Source organism: Anabrus simplex, chromosome 1 (assembly GCF_040414725.1).
Source record: "Anabrus simplex isolate iqAnaSimp1 chromosome 1, ASM4041472v1, whole genome shotgun sequence".
Classification (NCBI taxonomy): domain Eukaryota; kingdom Metazoa; phylum Arthropoda; class Insecta; order Orthoptera; family Tettigoniidae; genus Anabrus; species Anabrus simplex.
Genome location: NC_090265.1, coordinates 1419434217 through 1419454733, shown reverse-complemented (window position 1 = coordinate 1419454733; position 20517 = coordinate 1419434217). Strand labels below are relative to the sequence as shown.

General features: G+C 40.9%; 1 protein-coding gene across 1 annotated transcript in view; it reads left to right on the top strand.

The window, feature by feature from the left end:
- The window catches only part of LOC136860000 (peroxidase-like), a 93221-nt gene that overhangs the window by 37688 nt on the left and 35016 nt on the right, over positions 1-20517 (top strand). Inside the window, exons 3-8 of the mRNA XM_068225846.1 lie at positions 2461-2677; positions 4164-4363; positions 10093-10269; positions 11822-12018; positions 14824-15022; positions 16861-17058. Coding sequence (XP_068081947.1) covers positions 2461-2677; positions 4164-4363; positions 10093-10269; positions 11822-12018; positions 14824-15022; positions 16861-17058 — 1188 coding nt within the window. The remainder of the gene's footprint in view (positions 1-2460; positions 2678-4163; positions 4364-10092; positions 10270-11821; positions 12019-14823; positions 15023-16860; positions 17059-20517) is intronic.

The window sequence follows — 20517 nt, the reverse complement described above, 5'->3', positions numbered from 1 at the left end:
CAGACAACAAGCGTTGCCGACATTGTCGCAGCGAGGTAGAAACCTTTTCTCATGTCTTACACTCTTCCTCACATGGTGATCTACTGCAGAATGCGAGGCAACCCAATGTTACTCATTCAAGACATCTGCTTGGACCTCATTTCATTTCCTTTCGTTTTTGATAATAAGTTGTCATATTCGATATTCGTCATTCTTAAAAGCATGCTATTTCCTTCTTTAGAAATAGGTACAAGTAAAATCAAGTTCTCGACCTATTTTAGTACATTTTGGTTCGATAGATGTTTTATCAAAGAGGTTTTCAGCATTGAGGGAACACTCGCATTTCGAAAGCTTCAATTTTCCTCACTGTGATAAGCCTTAAGATTTATATGTCAATATCATAAAGCAAAACTGAGTAAATATTACACAATGACCCATATAGCCTGTTTATTATTTAATTTTATTTAAGAAAAATGGTTTCATGCGAAAGGTGTTCCGAGCATACTATATTTTCAATTGCTACGTCTAGGTCCAAATTTTATTAATTCAACGCCTTAGATGTTTATTCGCTCTACTGTATTATTTATCGTCATACCAAAAGAATTACGTTATTAACCTTTTGGTAAGTAATACCGACTCATCCATTTGTGACATTGAAATGGAATGTTACGTCCGTGTAGTTCAGATTTCAACCGCACCATATCATTTTATGGTACGTTTGCCTTTTCTGAAGTCTTCCTAGCGAACTCTTGTATCTATTGTGAACTGTTAATCTTTCCCATCATGTGTTGTTACCACTACGTAATTTTTCCTTATTACGGTAGATGGCAACTCACGCGTTAGCATAGTTCAAAGTATTTATTTCTGCCCCGTCTTGTTGGGTTACCTTTCTGGTTGGTTGTGTGGGGAGTTTTGACTTGATAAGGTGGAAGGACTATATTTCCAAGTCGCCTTTGTGGCATATGAAAGATATTTTAACAGATTCAAGATGTCTTTGTACATATCTCGGCCTTTCGAGAATTTTATTTGCTTATGTAATTGAGGTATTTAATTTTCTTTACTCTTCTCTTGGTTTTATTTTTGCTTTTCTCTGTGCTCACGATGGTTGGGCTAGAAAGGTTCCCTCATTACATGTGTTTCGAATTTATTTGTGTGTTAACTGTACTTTTATGCGCTTCTTTCGGTATTTTCATTTACCGATCCACTATGTTTGTTCTGGGAACACAAGGTGACACGGATTTATGTGTGTGTGTGTGTGTGTGTGTATGAGATTGTTTGCTGTGTGCCGGCCGAGACTTTTCACTCATGTTGCTTCATTAACATACCGCTTGAGCTCATGTTATATTATTTTATCGCGTGTTCTCTATATTTCATGTCCACTAAAAAGGTGTGTTATGAATACAAGCTAACAACGCGATTGGCCTGTTTCTGTGTGTTTTGTTGTTGGAGACACTCCGTCTCTTTAAGATGGATCACTTTCTGGTTCATATTGTCTGAGCTCGAGAGCGGTTGTTTATTTTGTTATGTGCTGTGCGTTGAGGTTCTTATACGCCCCTTTATTCGGCGACCTAACCCCTTGGTCTCTGTGTGAGCGTGGGTGGTTCTGACGCTTGGATCCGTGATACCTTTTGTGTCTAATATATTTATTGTTCGTTTCACATTGCCGTCATTGGCTTTGTTTATCTATTTTCTAGTTTAATTTTTTTATTGTTTGCGGGGCGCCTTTCTATTTTATCTTAGTTGTTTGGCGTGAAACCATGGTAACCGCCCCTTTTCTCCTTTCTCTTCGCTTTATTTTATGAGCTCGGTGCACCCTTTCCTCTTCTCCCGTTTTAAGCTGTTTTACTTCTTGTATCCTCGGGGGACGTGGATTTGGATTGTTGAGAGACCTTATGAACTGCATGGGAGAATGTTATGATAAGGTGCTGTTACTCCCTCAACTTATGGTTGTTTAGACATAATGTGCACAAAACAAATGCTTTGTATCCACCTGAATTTATGTTCTTCATTTAATGATGATAAATGCCAAGCCCTTCTATCTAACTTTTCATCACGTCTTTTATCAAGGTAAGCGAGTATGAAGGTGTTATAAACAGTGTTTGTGTATTTTGATTATGGGCCACGTATGATTAATATAATCTATTTGATGTTTGGCCTATGCGACCTTTCTTTTTGATTTTCTCTTCAAAATAAATTTATGTTCCTGCCCCTATTCCTGTTATATTTTTATTTCTTTGCGTCTCTTATATGTGTGTTATCTGTAAGAGGCCCGGGTCCAGTTCCTGGCAGTCTTTGCTAGTTTTGACCAAATCCACCGCACTTGGTCTTCTTCGTGTTCTTAGTATTAGTTCAGATTCTAGGTAAAACTGGAGGTCGCGTGGCTAGGACCACGGTATCAATAGTTACATAAAACTACAAGCTTACTTACCTTATCCTTTTTGTAGTAATTGACTTTACATTTTTCTACATGCTTTGCACTAGCTCTCGTGCAGGGCCGTGAAGAGGAACTGCGGGACCTTGTTAGCGCCAAAAACCGCCAGTTGGAGGAGGAGCAACAGCAGAGCAGTCGAACTGACCATCCACAGCAGTATTTCCATCAACTAAACAACAAAGCGAGCCCGAAGGCCAGAGAAATGTCCCGCTTGACTGTCCAGCCTCTCCGGAAAGCCAAGAATTTAGCCGCCACACTTTCTCAAAGGTAAGGTCTGCTGCACGATGAGTCTAGCTTTCTTCAGGAAAGCCAGTTTGAAACTCAGTCGTACATGAGACACAAATACCGGCTGAATGGGGAGCTACGCCACTCAGAGACAGGAAATTTGAATTTTTGACAGTGATAATCCTGAACATGGATTTCCTCCTACTTCCTTCACATTCTCTTGAGTCAAACCCTAAGATAGGGTATTATTCAGACATCGCCATCTAGTCCATTTTTACAACCCGATCTTGTACACTTTCGAACGCTAAATTCACCAATGACATTTCTTAGCTATGTAATGCACTGAAGGTTATCTACACGTTGCAAAAGTGTGTACTTTCACTCTTTTAGAACAGATTTATATGGTAACATTATATGAAAATTGCCCTAAACAACGGCTGTCATCCTTCTAACGTATTAGAATTACACTAATTGTCAAAGCGTGTCTTGGGGAAATGTTTGTTAAAGAGTAAGTATACATATTGAATGGTTGTATTAAAAATGTGATATTTACTCATTATGGTAAGATTCAGATTAAGTTTTTATCACTAATTACCTCAACCCAGGAACTTAAGTTTAGAACCCCCTCCCCCTATGGCACTACAGCCCTTGAAGGGCCTTGGTCTACCAAGCAACCGCTGCTCAGCCTGAAGGCCTGCAGGTCAGCACGACGAATCCTCTCGGCCGTTATTCTTGGCTTTATAGACCTGAGCCGCTATCTCACCGTCAGATAGCTCCTCAATTCTAATCATGTAGACTGAGTGGACCTCGAACCAGCCCTCAGGTCCAGGTAAAAATCCCTGACCTGGCCGGGTATCGAACCCGGGGCCTCCGGGTAAGAGGCAGGTATGCTACCCCTACACCACGGGGCCGGTTAGCATGTACGTAACAGAAAGACAAAATAATGATGAGATACCACCTACAAATCACTCACTACCTAGCTTCTGAAATAAAACTAATAAAACTAAAACAATAATATGGATGACCTTTTATACGATATTCGATCGTTGGTTTTCCACTAGAACAATAATCATCATGGGTAGTTAATACTTTAAAGAAACGATGTCTTTACTTATATTCTTATCTACATATTCACGAGAGCCGGAACGCCGATAAAGTGAAACTTAACAAAAGTAATGAATTTCGAATGGTCTAAGAAAAGTGTCGTGCGATAAGCGGAGAGATGAAGTTGTTCCGTCACCGGCAGATGTGATTTTAGTGATTACATTAGTGTGATTTTTACTTCAGCCCTTTCTATGAGCTTTAAAATGAGTGGTACCATATCTGAATTTCCAGTTCAATGCAATCATGATTACAAGTATTTAACTGCTGCACAGTTATAGACAGCAGAACAACTTTGGCAAACAAATATTGTGTCCACGAGGAGACAGGATTGATAACCAAGGTGCTCCTAGCTTCTAAATGAATCAATTACTAGTAAAATCCATTTAGAAAGGGATGAAACTTGAGAATTTTGTCTTATTTTTAGCTTAGGTCTTCAGACTGCTATGGGTGGAGACGTCCTCGTCTGGCTGAATATCACCTCGCCAGATTGTCCAGCCACCCCTAAGTGTGACCACACAAGCCTTTATCGTACTATAGATGGATCTTGCAACAACCTGCTACATCCTGCTGTTGGGATGGCCAACACGGCATTCCAACGTTTACTGAGGCCCAGTTATGGTGATGGTAAGTACTCTGACGTTAAAATTTAAAATACGGTAAATACTGACAGGTGTGTGGCAGTGTATCGGTGTTTTAAACATACTTTTTACTAAGAAGATGGTACAAAGATCAGCATAGTTGAAGTAGGAATCGCTAACTTCACAGTTATCATGAGAGTTAGTTACCACCTAGGATTAGCGTGGTAGAGGTATGGGTGTATACTAGAGTTCTGTGTTAAAAATGGTGTAAACTTTTCCTTCGTGAATATCTAATGATCATAAATATATCTTTCAAAAAATGAAACTCAAATTGATAACGCTTAGTTTATTTGTATCTAATGAATCGTTTTTGAGAGATCTGTGTGAAATTTGGAGTCAACACTTGTAGTAATGGCCATCCATTAATACTTCACATCACAGCCTGAAATATCACATCGACCATCCGTACTCTAACACCCCTCTTTGATAATATGTCTCTCAGGCATGGATATCCATCAATACTTCACAGCATTGCCTGTGTCGGCTTCCGGATCCCAACATAGCGGGTTCAAACCCGGCAGAGGTAGTCGGATTTTTGAAAGGCGGAGGAAAGTCAATTCATAACTCCATGTCGTACGATGTCGGCTTGTGATAGATCTCTGATGACACATTTGGTGTTTGCCCGACAAAATTCATTAAATCTCAGCCATAGACGCCCAAGAGAGTTTCGGTTTACTCGGACTGCCATCTAGTAGGCCTAGAGTAAAACAGAACATCGAAATTGACGAGCAGACAGTCAGATGGCGTCAAATCGAAATGTCTACATTCGGTAGCTAAGGCCATACGATTATTATTATTATTATTATTTTTATTATTATTACTATTATTATTATTAGCACTTCCTGCACGGTTGCTAGGTAACATCGCGTGACACATTTTGTATCGCCAACTTCGTGACGCAAATTTTCAGACGACCCCCAGTCTTAAGACATATTTATATAAAAAACAAATTGCTGATTAATTAATTTAATTTCATGTGGCTATTTCTAGCCGCGTGCAGGCCCACCGATGAGGGTGGGCGGCATCTGCCATGTGTACGTAACTGCATGTTATTGTGGTGGAGGATAGTGTTGTGTGTGGTGTGTGAGTTGCAGGGATGTTGAGGACAGCACAAACACCCAGCCCCCGAGCCACTGGAATTAACCATTAAAGGTTAAAATACCCGACCCGTTCGGGAATCTAACCCGGGACCCTCTGAACCGAAGGCCATTACGCTTACCATTCAGCCAACGAGTCGGACATAATGCTGATGTAACTCAGGGACTGTTTATATTATATCTTAAAAATACAAGAACATAGTCTTGAAATGAAATTCCACAGCCTGTTTCCTGTCATTCGACCGGGTCAGGAATGGAATGAATGAAGCCCCCATCTAGCGGCGAGGATAGGAATTGTGCCGCTTGCCGAAGCCTGTCACACTCCTCTGGCGCAATGACTAATGAATGTCAAACCAAACCCCATGGCCCAATATCCCCGAAGGACCTTGGCCTACCAAGCGACCGCTGCTCAGCCCGAAGGCCTGCAGATTACGAGGTGTTGTGTGGTCAGCACGACGGATCCTCTCGGCCGTTATTCTTGACTTTCTAGGCCGGGGCCGCTATCTCACCGTCAGATAGCTCCTCAATTGTAACCACGTAGGCTGAGTGGACCTCGCACCAGATCTCAGATGGAGGTAAAAATCCCTGACCTGTCCGGGAATCGAACCCGGGGCCTGCGGGTAAGAGGCAGGCACGCTACCCCTACACCGCAGGGCCGGCGACTAATGAATGACAGATGAAATGAAATGATATTGGAGAGTGTTGCTGGAATGAATTATGGCAGGGAAAACTGGAGTACCCGGAGAACAACCTGTCCCGCCTCCGTTTTGTCCAGCACAAATCTCACAGAGGGTGACCGAGATTTGAACCACGGAATCCAGTGGTGACGGGCCGGCGCGCTGCCGCCTGAGCCACGGAGGCTACCAGAACATAGTGTTGTGAATTAACATGCGCGCAAAACAAGTAAGCAAAAAATAAGCGATGGTCGATTTGCTATATCAGATAAGAAGCACGGTTCAGCGTTGGACGTGCAATTTTAATATACGGGGTATGTTATAAAACAATAGTCTTAGTCATAGTTACCATAAACCATTTTTAAGCATAAATTCAGAGTGTGAATATGTCCGAACATACGAGTATCTACTATATGTTTCGTTTGCCCGTTTGTGAATTATAAACACTGTCAGAACAAATTGGAATGAGATATTAATAGTGGTAGTATTTATGAACACATTGTAAATACAGAAATTATGTAATATTAATCTAACACTAACGTCCGAGCATAGCTCCTTGGTAGCAGATACTCGGGATAAGTGAAAGTTCCTTTAAAAAGAGTGAGAAAAGTCGGATAGCGAAATATTATGAGCATAAATGTTCATTTATATTTTTGTGTCGTTTCATTATCATAATAAACATATTCTATGCAAGGAGCTTACATTAATATTGTTTAAATGTATTTGGAGAACAACATTTCAACAAGCTAGTGACCGTTGATAAATCAACAGAACTATTCTAGCAGAAATTTATGAGTTACAGTCAGAAATGCTTGATGAAGTAATGAAAAATATTCTGAGAAGAGGCACTCGTAGTGAGGGAGCGAATGATGGTTATTTGATGGACATAATTTTTCACAAGTAGGCCTAGTGTACGCAGTTTTACAAAGCATGTATGTTATGGTTGCGTCACAAACGTGGGCATTAATTTTAAAACAAACAAAGCGTAAATGATTCAAACCCATGCGTGACTTTTGTACATGTGACTAAGGACGAAACAAAGTGTCATGTGCCACATTTCGTTGTAAGACATAATAAATATATCTGTCATGTTTACAACTACATGTGAATGAGGATGAAACAGTGTTGCTGTGCTATACTTAAACGTCGTAAGACATCAACGGCGTATCAATTATGTTTGCTATATTTTTAAATAGTCAGGAGAAAGATGTATCAGGTGATTCCACCATTATGTACATTTAAAAAAGGTATTTTATTACGGAATTATTCAGTAACCTGTATCGTCTGTAATTTAATATCCAGGGCCAATCAAGAGAGCAAAGAATCTCTACCCTAACAATTTGGTCGCAGTAACTCATGTGTTACTTCGTAAACATTTCTGACCGTATTCACTATTCTCCAGTAAACAAGTATGTTTTACATTTCCTTTTGTTTTCTTATTTTGATTAAATAACCGCATGACTTGTTTCTAGTTTCTTTGCGTAAGACTTGCATTTATAAACGCAATTTGTCGTCTCATTTTTCAATAAATATCTTCATGCTCTCCGTGAATTGTATCATTGAAATACTGAAATTTTCATAGTCAGAGATCTATTTAGGAGGCTTGGATTTCATACTCTTTTCTCTTATTTGGTTTATTCAGAGTTTGTACATATTATCGATATATCCATTACGGAAATTAGTAGTCCTTGTTTTAAGAAGTGAAGGGACTCACGAAGAGATACTGCTTTCTTGGCTATCAATTATGCAGGACTTTCTTCTGTTAGTGACAAATGATATGGCGTGTGGCTTTTATTGCCGGGAGTGTCCGAGGGCATGTTCGGCTCGCCAGGTGTAGGTCTTTGGATTTGACACCCTTAGGCGACCTGCGCATCGTGATGAGGATGACATGATGATGAAGACGACACATTCATCCAGCCCCTGTGCCAGCGGTTTTAACCGACCCTGCCGGGAATCTAACGCGGGACCTCTGTGACCAAAGGCCAGCACGCTAACCATTTTGCCATGGAGCCACTTGCAATGTCCGAACATAACCAGAGTCACTATCAGTTTTCATCTTGCCAGTAACGTTTGCTTCCAAATGTTTTCAGAAACTTCTTTCTCCTCTTCCTGGGCTTTTTCTCAATTTATTGGAGTCAGCAATGCATGTTGATTTGGCCCAGTGTTACAGCCGAATTTCCTTCCTGACGCCAATCCTAAGTGGAGAGATGTAGTCACCATTGCGATTGTTGGTAGTGCGATGTGCTGTATTTAGATAAACATGTGCATTTAGACGATCACAAACACCCAGTCCCCGAGCTAGAGGAATTATTAAACGTGGTTAAAATACCCGGTCTGACCGGGAATATAACCTGGGGGCCTCTGAGCTGAAGGCCAATATGCTGACCGTGCAGTCAAAGAGCCGGACAGTAACAATATACTTCTACTACTACTACTACTACTACTACTACTACTACTACTACTACTACTACTACTACTACTACTACTACTACTACTACTACTACTACAGCCGGGCTGAGGAACTCTGACGGTAAAGTGTTGGCTTTCTAAGAGCAGGATTGTGGGTTTGATCGCGGATCAGGCTGAGGGTATTTGAAGTTGCTCAAATACGCAGTCATGTCAGTATAATTATTGGTACATGGAAGAAATCCCGTAGAACAAAATTCCGGCACCTCGACTTCTCCGAAGATCGTAGCAGTAATTAGAGGGATGCTAAACTAATGATATTATTGTTTTATGTATTCATTGTATTGACCTTAAAATAATACCGAGCGAGTTGGCCGTGCGGTTAGAGGCGCGCGGCTGCGAGCTTGCATCCGGGAGATAGTGGGTTCGAACCCCACTGTCGGCAGCCCTGAAGATGGTTTTCCGTGGTTTCCCATTTTCACACCAGGCAAATGCTGGGGCTGTACCTTAATTAAGGCCACGGCCGCTTCCTTCCCATTCCTGGGCTCTTCCTATCCCATCGTCGCGTCGCCGTAAAACCTATCTGAGTTGGTGCGACGTAAACCAAAAAAAAAAAAAAAAGTAGAAGGCACAGCATTCCATGTAGGTAGTATGTTTACTATTGCAGTGCACAGCGATGCATATGCGAAAACTGTGTGCGTTTAGTTCAAGGTTCCTTCGTTAAAGAGATTCTGAGAGACGCCGGAGTTTCTATAGCCTATATATTGCCATGTAAAGGGGTTCATTAACATGCTAGTAAATCTACAGGTAGGCCTATCAATCTACTACACCTAAGTACTGGCCGTCACTTGTCCACAGTGAGGAGTTGCGTGTGAGTTTTTAAAAAGTCGCCATATTTGAGAGAGACATACAACTAAACAGTAAACATTGCCCTTTTCCCTTCAGGACAATAACAAAAAGTTAACAGGTTGTGATATACTGTAAGAAATACACTTCTCATCAAGCCCTTATGTTTTCGGGACAACTTTCCCTTACTCTGTACACAGATGCTGTTATGTATGAAATATAAATACTGTGATACGTTATGGCAGCCACAACGTGTAGGGATAGCGTGCCTGTCCCTTATCCGGAGGCCTCGGATTCGATTCTCGGCCAAGTCAGGGATATTTCTCTGGCTGTGAGGCCTAGTTCGAGGTCCACTCAACCTACGTGATTACAATTAAGAAGCTATCTGACAGTGAGGTAGCGGTCCCGGTCTTGACAACCAAGAATACTGGCCGAGAGGATTCGTCGTACCGATCATACGACACCTCGTAATCTGCAGACCTTCGGGCTAAGCAGTGGTCGTTTGGTAGGCTATGGACCTTCGGGGTTTGGTTTGGTTTTATAGTAGATTATGCAGATAATATAGACAGATACAGAATATTAGGTTATTACAATATTGTGATATGTTAGCTTTGGATTACTTGTGCACCAATTATTCTTTGGAATTGTTAATTATGTTGCAATCTACTAAAAATACTTCCTTCTGTTTTCAGGGATCCACGAGCCGCGGAGGGCAGTTGATGGCCACCCTCTCCCGAACGCCCGTTCCCTCAGTCTGGCATTGTTCCCTGACAAGGATGTCCCAGATGAACGGCGTCCTCTTGTGGTCATGTACTGGGGACAGCTTGTTGCGCACGACACCTCTTTGTCCGCCTTTCATCTCATCGACGGTAAGTGGAACTCATTTCACATTTGTCCAGATTGCTGTCCTTGGCAGAAAGTTATGTTGTCGCAGACATCGGCTTGTAACACATAAACTCATTAATTTAAACCGAGTAATTATACAGTATGTATGCATATATATTCTATACTATGTTCCATTTCATATGTTTATTTATGCCTACTTTAAAACAAAATGCTGTTGTTACTGACGGCACACAACTTCACGTAACGTGCAGAACTGCACGGAAGAGCAGTTTAATTCACATCTACTAGTTCACATAACTTAATACAATTCTACAGGTATGCCTTTGCTGGCGAGACCTAGTGTTTAAAGTGCACTATGTCTTCTGGTATGGGCTAGAGCAATTTTGTTACTTTCATCGATCTGTCTCAGTATTATCCTTCGCTTTGATAATATGAAAATAACCAAGGTATGAGTGATGTTAATAATGCCATTCCTTATGCCAGTCCCTGCTATGAATGGTGGGAAAATATTGCTCATGAGGTTGGTTGGCGCATGCATTTCAGTCGGCTGGAAGACTGATATATAGCAGCACGTTCTAGATCAGTGAGGAAAGCAACGGGAAACTACTTCACTCCTCATTTACCTAGTACGCCTCTTCAGTGATGCCTGAGCCATCTATGACAGCTGATGGTGGACCTGTTAAGGATCCAACCAGCCTTCGGGCTGAGGGCTGTACATGCATACACACTATTCTAGAATTAGACATCATGTTTTGAGAATGGTTACCTGTTCGTACTTCCCTCTCAAAAATAACCACGTTTTCTATGAGTTTGTGCAAAAGTATTGTACGTTTTTCGGTTTTTGCATATACTTGACACACCGCACTCAGCCTAGGAAATATGTGATCGATAGCGTGGGAAGGTCGAGTTTGTGTTAGACAACACTGTTATCCAAAATCTACCCTTAAAATAAATGAAGAATGGAGTAGGGTTCACATTGTGAAATTCTACCATTAAACTGCAGTACTTCAGTACCCACTGGGAGTAATTTTCGAAAAGTATAATTAATGTTAAATGACATATTCAAGTGCCAAAAGGTTCTAGGTTCCATTCCAGGTTCGTCCAAGTATATTTAACCTGAATTCAGAGCAGGAAAAGGATTCACTCAGTCTCGTGAGTTACAACTGAAATACTGTCTGATATGAGAGGCAATGAACCAGTTCAATAAAACCGAGCAATACGGGTGACGTAATCATCACATTGACCATGTTATTACGTCTCTCTGACTATAACTACGATTTTCGAAGAAGGCGAAGTACCGGAAATTGTGACATGCAGTTCGTACGCACTCGTACATCTGTCGACACGATGTTGGCATGTTTGAGCACCAACTACTGGATAGAGCTGGGATCAAACCCACCAACCTGGGTTCAGGAACCACTGATGATCACAGGGATATTTCACATAGAGTATCCGTGATTATTTCAGTTATTGATATATCTGACCGGATAGAACATGGGTGCACCGTATAGTACGGAACAGAGTAGTAGAATGACAACAAAAGTTTATTAACAATTATTTCATATTTTCCCACAGAGGATGGAGCAGAGATATTGTGCTGCTCAAGGGATGGCAGCTATGTCATTGAGACACCTGAACGTCGCGGTGCCTGCTATGCAATACCCTTACCAGAGGATGATCCTTTCTTCCCAGCTCATGGAGTACGCTGCTTCACCATGATTCGTACTCTCAGTGCTCCATCACTTGATTGCAAATTAGGACCAGCTGATAAGGTAAGTTCTCGATTATATTCGTAGACAATTCAACTTTTATCGCAGAATATACTATGTAGTGGAACTTATATCGCGGATCTACAGTAAGTTCCGACTGAAATTACAAATTCTTCTAGTCTATTTGCTCGGGATATACAAGATAGAAGGGGTCTATCCACATCACTTGGAGAGACACCGAGAGCTTCATATCATTTTAATACAGTCAAGTCACCGCATTTTTAGACCAACTGCGGGGCCTGCGTCTATCTGGATTCAGGTGCATGACTCTCTTGGTCACGAAGTACTCCTCGCTACACATAACATGGCATTACCATTTCAGATGACTTCCGCGCCTTTCCTCCTATGGGTGCAACTCCCATGACCGCACGTATAATGGTCATTTCTAATATGACTGAGTCGAGTGAAGCCTATGGACACCGGACAATGTGCATGTCCGTTGCATGAAGAATTTGTTCATACTTTATGAAGGTTGACCAGTACTCACTGGTCGTACAACATTCCTGTAGACTCTTTCCATGAAGTGAAGAGGTTGCAGAGGGTGCCAGTGGCCTACCTCCACTTCATCCAGGTCGTATTGCCACGAGCACGGACATCGCAACACTACTGGAATGGTGGTACAAAAGCTGTGTCCAACGGATATACGCTCCAGATAGCCATGAAATCGAAGTGCGTGTCAGATTACCTCGTGAGGAACCCTACCAAAAGCTTCTCTTGATCGAGGAATATAATGTAAACCAGCAAATCTTTTTTAACGCTATCTCTGGTAGCGTCAATGGCGTCTATTATCCTTCTATCTTTGTCCTATCGTTGACTAAGACACATTGATTGGAGCTTTGACAACACAGCACAGGCGGTTATTGATAGCGCGCTCAAACAATGTCATTGCGTGACAAACAAGGCAGGTTTGTTGGTAGTTGTAACGCTTGCTGTTGTCCCTCTTGCTCTTTCAGATGGCCATTGTGCGGGTGGTTCACACTCGAGAAGCAGTGTCTTCCTTCGCAATCCGATTAAGGTGAACTACAATAAATTCAGCACCACGTTGACCAGGTAGTTTCCAGACCTTAGTTGCAATGTCGTCAGAATCAGTTGCCTTTCCGTTCTTCACCTTATAAATGGCCTGTATGTTTCTGCCATTGAACCCCGATGGGACGTGAACTCAGATTAGGAAAAGAAAATTGGTGGACGATACTGGATATTTTGTAGAAATAATTGCTCCAACGATTCAAAACGGCTATAGGGTCGAAAAACTTGATTTTTGTCATTTTTCATATTCCTGATGTACACTATAAACCGCAATTCTCTGCATTAAATTGAAACTAAATTAGGTCTAGTATCATCAACAAATCCCTCGCAACGTTTCTTTTGTGAAGTACCGGTATGTCATCTTTATAGAATAAAAATATGTTGAATGTTTTACTATGAATATTTCAGTATTACGTTATAAATTCCTTCCATTGAATGCAGATTGATAGTTTATATGTACAAAAAATCCATTTGAATAATCGTTTCGTGTAATAAACAATTTAACTACGACTTACCATTTATAATTCTATAAATTTGCAGAATAAAAGCTTGATTTTCACTTGGCAACGCAGATATCTCTTGTCCCTAAACAACCAGAGTACTTGAGAGAAAGTGCAAATGCAATGTCAAGGCTGAGGAGGCGAGCGAGTACGTGCTGTGGTAAAGAGATGAAATGCAAATGCTTAATCATCATATTTGCTAGGAACTGAGATAGTTACATTTTTGCGGTTAGTTTAGTCATTAACCACTCATTTAAAAAAATGTGAACTATTTTCACTGTACTTATCACTTCCACCCCTGCGGGATACGAGTAGCGACCCCGCCTCTTACCGGAAGGTCTCGGCTTTGATTCCTGGCAGGTCAGATATTTTTTCTCTATATAAATGAAGCGGCCCTTGGCTCATTTAGAGAGCATATTGTGGAAACTCAGTCTCTGAATGGTTATTTATATATAGATATATAGGATTACATTTCCTTCGGGTTAATGAGCTTAGTACGGAAGCGGACCATCCCGGGCTGTGCTTTGGTACGAAACCATTTGTTGATGTTAGCTAAGCAACAAACGTGCAGTGACGACCTGATTAAACATATTTTTCCGAGTTTTTAAAAGAAATATAATATTTAAGTATGTTCTTTAATATTGTGTAAAGACGGAATAATAATGCAAGGCACAGGAAGTATAAGGAGGCCGTCTCCCTCTGCACGAATCTTCGGTAAGCATTTTTTTGAATGTTGTCATCCATTATGATTCTAATAATTTTATTTGCTTTACGTCCCACTAACTACTTTTTAAGGTTTCGGAGACGCCGAGGTGCCGGAATTTACTCCCGCAGAAGTTCTTTTTCGCGCCAGCAAATCTACCGACATGAGGCTGACGTATTTGAGCACCTTCAAATACCACCGAACTGAGCCAGGATCGAACCTGGCCAAGTTGGGGGCAGAAGGCCAGCGCCTCAACCGTCCGAGCCATTCAGCCCGGCATTATGATTCTAAAGCACATGCAGTCATTTAAATACTATAAATATATACGTAGAAATCGGCTTAATTTCAATTCACGTTAATTTAGGGAGTGTACATCCTATGATATTTTAAAAAGCATATTTTAAGACGTTCTATGTTCCTAGAGTTACTTCCAGACAGTGTTCGGGGTTTGCAAACTATACAGTTCTTGTTTTTCCTCCATTTTGTGAACATCCTTATGTATCCTAGGAAATTACCTTTGTGGGGCTATAGTAATCTGGTATGTAGACAACTTCAAGCTTTCTACCATTTGTTTTCTAGATGAATGGTGTCACTCACTTTTTGGATCTGTCGATGGTGTATGGTTCAGAACCAAGTCGTACCCTGGAGCTGCGTGAGATGTCTGGTGGACGCCTGAAGTCTCAGCTGTCAAAGGACGGCCGCATCTTTCTACCCAGTGTAAGAGACCCGCCGGCAGAATGCGACGTAGCTTCGTCCACAGACACATGTTACCAGGCAGGTATGGTCCAACACTAGAGTAAATGTTCCGCTACGAAATTACTAATAAGTTTAGGTCGAGTTGTACGATCAGATAACAACGTATCTCAGAATGCAAAATGGTCTATTATTGTTGCTATTGTTGTTGCTATTCCTATCTCCAATTAAGATGAGATCGGCTGCAGATCAATGACTGCCATTCGTTTCTATCTTTCCACTACTCCTGTTCAAATATTTCTTCTACAGCTTTCAAGCTTCTTCCCGGATCTACCTTAACCCACTCCAGCCATATTGTTCTGGGGCTTTTCTCGGGTCTTGTACCTTTTATTTTAATTTCAAATACTTGTAAAGGTGTTCTTCTATCCTTCATTATCTGCAGGTACCCGAACCATCTCAAACGTGACAGTTCTATTTTTCACTGTGACAGTTTGTTCTGAGCCTCTCTCTTACATCTGCTTCCTTTAAATGAACCCGTTGTTTTTCCCTGCATACAGTAATTCGAACGAACATAATTTGGTTTGCCTCTGTTTTGCTTGGGCCTTGATGGTCACTTCAGTTTCCACTTTATACCTCAGGAATGGTACGAAGCTTTTGTAAAGAGTTTCTTCGGACTCCAGCGGCACACCATTATTCCCACCAGTCCTCTTACGCTCTGCAGAAACCTTCCTGCTAACTGCATTCCCCTACTGATCTTAGAGATTATCATGTGATTTCTCACGTCCAAAGTATTTAAACTTATTTACTATGTCCAATGGATGGCCATTCACTTTCACACACCCTCTCCCTTTCCTCTCCTTTCTTGTTAATACAACAGTCTTCCTTTTCTATTTACTAATTTTCATTTCCCAGTTCTCAATTCTCTTACTCTTCACATTAATTTCGTCTTGAATTTGTTCCTCATTGTCTTCCACCTATTTTATATCATTAACTACCAAAACTGATCTTTTTTCCTCCATAATATTTGTTCTAATCTCCATGGCACTTATAAACAAAAGGGTTTTTTACTTCGAAATAATTTGAATCGCCTACTAGTGTCTTTACTCTACCTTTACAATAATTACTGTATATAGCTTTCATCAGTTTGATTAATTCACTAGATAATACCTTCTTTCTGAGTGCACACGGTATCCTTCCCTATTTACTGTAGAGAACGATTTGCTTTCCTTTCATTTTAGAGGTTTATAATGTTATGGATACCTACTTCCTGTATTTTTGATTTCTTCGAATTACTTGTGTTAATGGTACGTGTATGGCTGAAGAGAAAGCAGCTATAGGTTTTGCGAGAAGTGTATCCCCAGTATTTTCCTAAAATTATACAAGAGAAACTAAAATAATTTCCAGCTTGATCGACGATAGGATTCGTGCTCACCGTCCTCCTTAGACAACAGATTCAGCCCCATGGTTCTGAATGTAGTAACAGATGATGTTACAGGTGTCTTCTATATGAACCAGCTCTTCTCGTACGAGCGCTGTAATCCGTCTGTAGTCGATCACTTTATCGATAGCCATATATGGTTACGGGTGAATTTCATGTGAACCAGAACTGTCAGTTAACAGCGTTTATTTGCATCCGGGAGATAGTAGGTTCGAATCCCACTATCGGCAGCCCTGAAAATGGTTTTCCGTGGTTTCCCATTTTCACACCAGGCAAATGCTGGGGCTGTACCTTAATTAAGGCCACGGCCGCTTCCTTCCAACTCCTAGGCCTTTCCTATCCCATCGTCGCCATAAGACCTATCTGTGTCGGTGCGACGTAAACCCCTAGCAAAAAAAAAACAACAAAAAAACCTGCGTTTATCATATGAACGCCAGGGAAGTGCTTACCTGAATCACTGTATCGATGTTCATGTATTGTTCCAGGTGACTTCCGAGTGAATCAGAACTATCAGCTAGCAGCACTCCAGGTGGTACTACTTCGAGAGCACAACCGTCTCGCTAAAGAACTATCCACCCTCAACCCCACTTGGAACGATAATAGACTGTATGAAGAAGCTCGTCGTCTGTTAATCGCCCAATACCAGCACATTACTTACACGAACTACTTGCCATCACTTATCGGTAAGATCTTATTTTTAAAACTCTCCCTAAATACATTCGTCATCCTGTAAGTAGTGATAATGTGTTGCTATCTTGAATGCTCATGTGCAGATCGGGAAGTCGGCCATTAAATTGTTTATAGACATAACTACTCCTGTTTATAGTTAAATTCAGATGGTTGGTAGCATTTCAGCAGTAGCATTTGGTAGCAGTTGCAGCACCAATAAAGAAGCATCACAGTCGTGTTTGGACAGTGTACCAAAAGTCCATGATCATAAGAAGGATAATTTTCACTTTTGATCGTGTAAGAAGAACTTACTTTACGTCAAGATTGTTAACAAGGGAAGCCACTCGATGAAAAAAAATGAAATGGCATATGGCTTTTAGTGCCAGGAGTGTCCAAGGACAAGTTCGGCTTGCCAGATGCAAGTCTTTTGATTTGACGTCCGTAGACGACCTGAACGTCGTGATGAGGATGGAATGATGATGAAGACGACACATACACCCAGCCTCCGTACCAGAGAAATTAACCAATTATGGTTAAAATTCCCGACCCTGTCTGGAATCGAACAGCCACTCGATTTGTATGAGTGAATCAAATAACGTGGTTCGGACAACGAAACATTTAAGAAAAACATGTAGTGTTGACGATAGCCTGCACGGCTTTCTACATTCTGGTCATGTATCTATCTATCTCTCTATCTATCTATCTATCTATCTATCTATCTATCTATCTATCTATGCAAAAGCAAAGCAAAGTCATCTCCGTACAGGCCATGAAGGCCCTTGGAGGGGTGGAAGGTAAAGGCTTCCACTATCCTTAACCTCGGTACTTGATGGGGTAGAGTGGTTAGCTCTACGCCCGGCCGCCTTTGCCCCCAGGAATTAACCTGGTACTCATTTTTGGTGTAGGCTGAGTGAACCTCAGGACCATGTACACCTCCGGAAGTGGAAATCTCGTTTCTTAAATTTTACGACTTCCTGACGGGGATTCGTATCTATCTATACATCTATCTATTTTCACTACTGATGTTTCCTACTTTTAAAAACTTTACTCAAGCTTCTTCGTCGACTAATATCATTCCAAGCCATCTCTCCATTGACATCTCGGAACTCTTCGTCTCCTTCAAAGCCCAAAATGCACAACATTTTCGTAACACTACTTTTTTTTTTGTCGGAAATCACCCAGAGCAAGTCATGCTGCTTTCCTTCAGATCGTTTCCCATTTTCGAATCAAGCAATCTTGGCGAGCGTCCCGTACACTGGAACCATACTCTAACTGGGGTCTTATCAGTGACTTAAACACCCTCACCATTACATACTTACCATAACCCCTAAATATTCTCATAACCATATAAATAGATCTGTAATCTTTATTTACAACCTCGTTCATGTGATCACCACAATGAAGATATTTGTTTATATTAATACCTAGGTACTTCATGAGTTACTGTCACCCCATGAAGTCAGCATTAAAAGTGAGGGGACTGCAGTCGATAACCGCTGTCTCCGACTGTTGACTTAGAGGAACTCCCAGCTAGATGCTACAAAATTAAATTCCGCGTTCGTGGTGTTATTATTGTTTAGATGGAAGTACACATGGTGAACCATTCTCTATTAACATTAACCAAAAGAGAAAAAGGAAGAGGTCCGATCCTTCGAAGGACGAAGGTATCAGCAAAAGGAAGGCTGGGGATGTATGGCGTGAAAATGAAAGATGCCTTAAGTCTCGCTATCCTAAAACTGTCGGAATTTGTTGTCGCACGTAGGTCTGGATTCCTTGCGACCATGGCGACGTTCTGCTCTTTCACATCTGTATCACGCAGCCCGTTAAAATTCACAGGGAATTAGACTGAGTGGACTCGCCGAAATTGGTTTTAAGGTGCTGTTTAGCGATGAATGTCGCATATATAATTTTATGAAGAAAAGTCTGTTCATATTTTAGACTGAGACGTGTGTGTACTTGCAATACAGATACAAATAAGATGCCACTAAGTAAATGAATAAAGGAATTATTACACGAGTACTTTTAAAATTTTCAAACAATTTACAAACCCGTTACATCCCAGTACGATAAGGACCTCCTACCATCCGGTAGGTGTAGCTCAGCTGAACTCGCAAGGTGAACTAGTATCTGTGAGTCTATTTCTCCTTCTGTGGTAGGTTCCAAGCAATGAATACATATCAATAATAAATAATTATCCTTTATCATTATTCCGATAATATTAACCCGAAGAAAATTTTGATTACATGTTTTATGTTCAAAAATTTTCATTCGTTCCTATTCCAATTGCTTCAAAAATTAGAGTGACTTTTTCCACTTCACTTTGTCTCTTGCTGTCCTTGATCAGTGAATACCAGCCACTTTCCTGAATTCTTGAGACCTTCTCTGTAGAGGACGTCTTCTGTTTCTTTTTCCCATCCAGGGATCCCTTATTGTTGGGGTGTAAATCCACCTCTCCTGATGCATCCCGGCCACGTGTTCGCCTCAAGCCCATTTAAGAAACCTCACTTTGAAGTATGCATCCTCCGTACCTCTTCTTCTTCGTCATTCTTCACTCCGCACTTTGTCTGTGAGGTAAATTCCCAAAATTATTCTCTCTATTTTCCGTTGACACGCTTATATCATCTCCATCTGTCTCTTTGTGAGAGTCCAAGTCTGGTTGCCATATAGAAGAACTGGAATGACGCAGCTTTCCACGAATTCAAACCTCTTCTGAATGTTAATACATTTATCCAGGAGAATTAATTTTAGATCCAATAATTTTCCACAGGAAATTCACATTCTGCTTTGAAGTTCCTTGTCCATTTTCCCTTCCCTATTTAGCCCAGATAAATATATTCTCTGCAGTACTTTATTGGAGTGCCATGCACTGCAACTAGTGACTCAGTGGTGTTGGTCTTCGAAGGGTTCAATTGTAAACCAATTTCCTTACTTCTTTCGGACAACTCAAGTACCATTTGTTGAAGTTCTCTTGCATATTTAGCAAATAACGCGATATCGTCTGCGAATCTTAGATTGAACAACTTTCTCCCGTTAATATTGATTCCCGATCCTTTCCTGTTCCAATTTAATTTCCTGAATACCATGTGCATGTGAAGAGTTTCGGGAAAATGGGGTCTCCTTATCGGACTCCTCTCTTTGTTCTGAAGATTTATCCTTTAATTTATGTTGACTCCAGATTTTCGTACTGCAGTTCATATACATTTTGCCAATCAATCTTACACACTTCGGGTGTATGGCAATAGCTTTCAATGAATCCAAGAAACTAATGTGTTCTACAGAGTTAAAGGCTTTCTTGTAATCTATAAATGGCATGTAAAAATTCAAGTAGAATTCCTGAGATTTTTCAGTTACTTGGTTGATTGATTGTAAGTGGTCTACTGTGCTGAATTGTGTGTGGAAGTCTTCTTGTTTTGGTGGTTGGTTTTCATACATTATTTTGACCGGCCTACTGGTCAGAATTTTCATGAACAGCT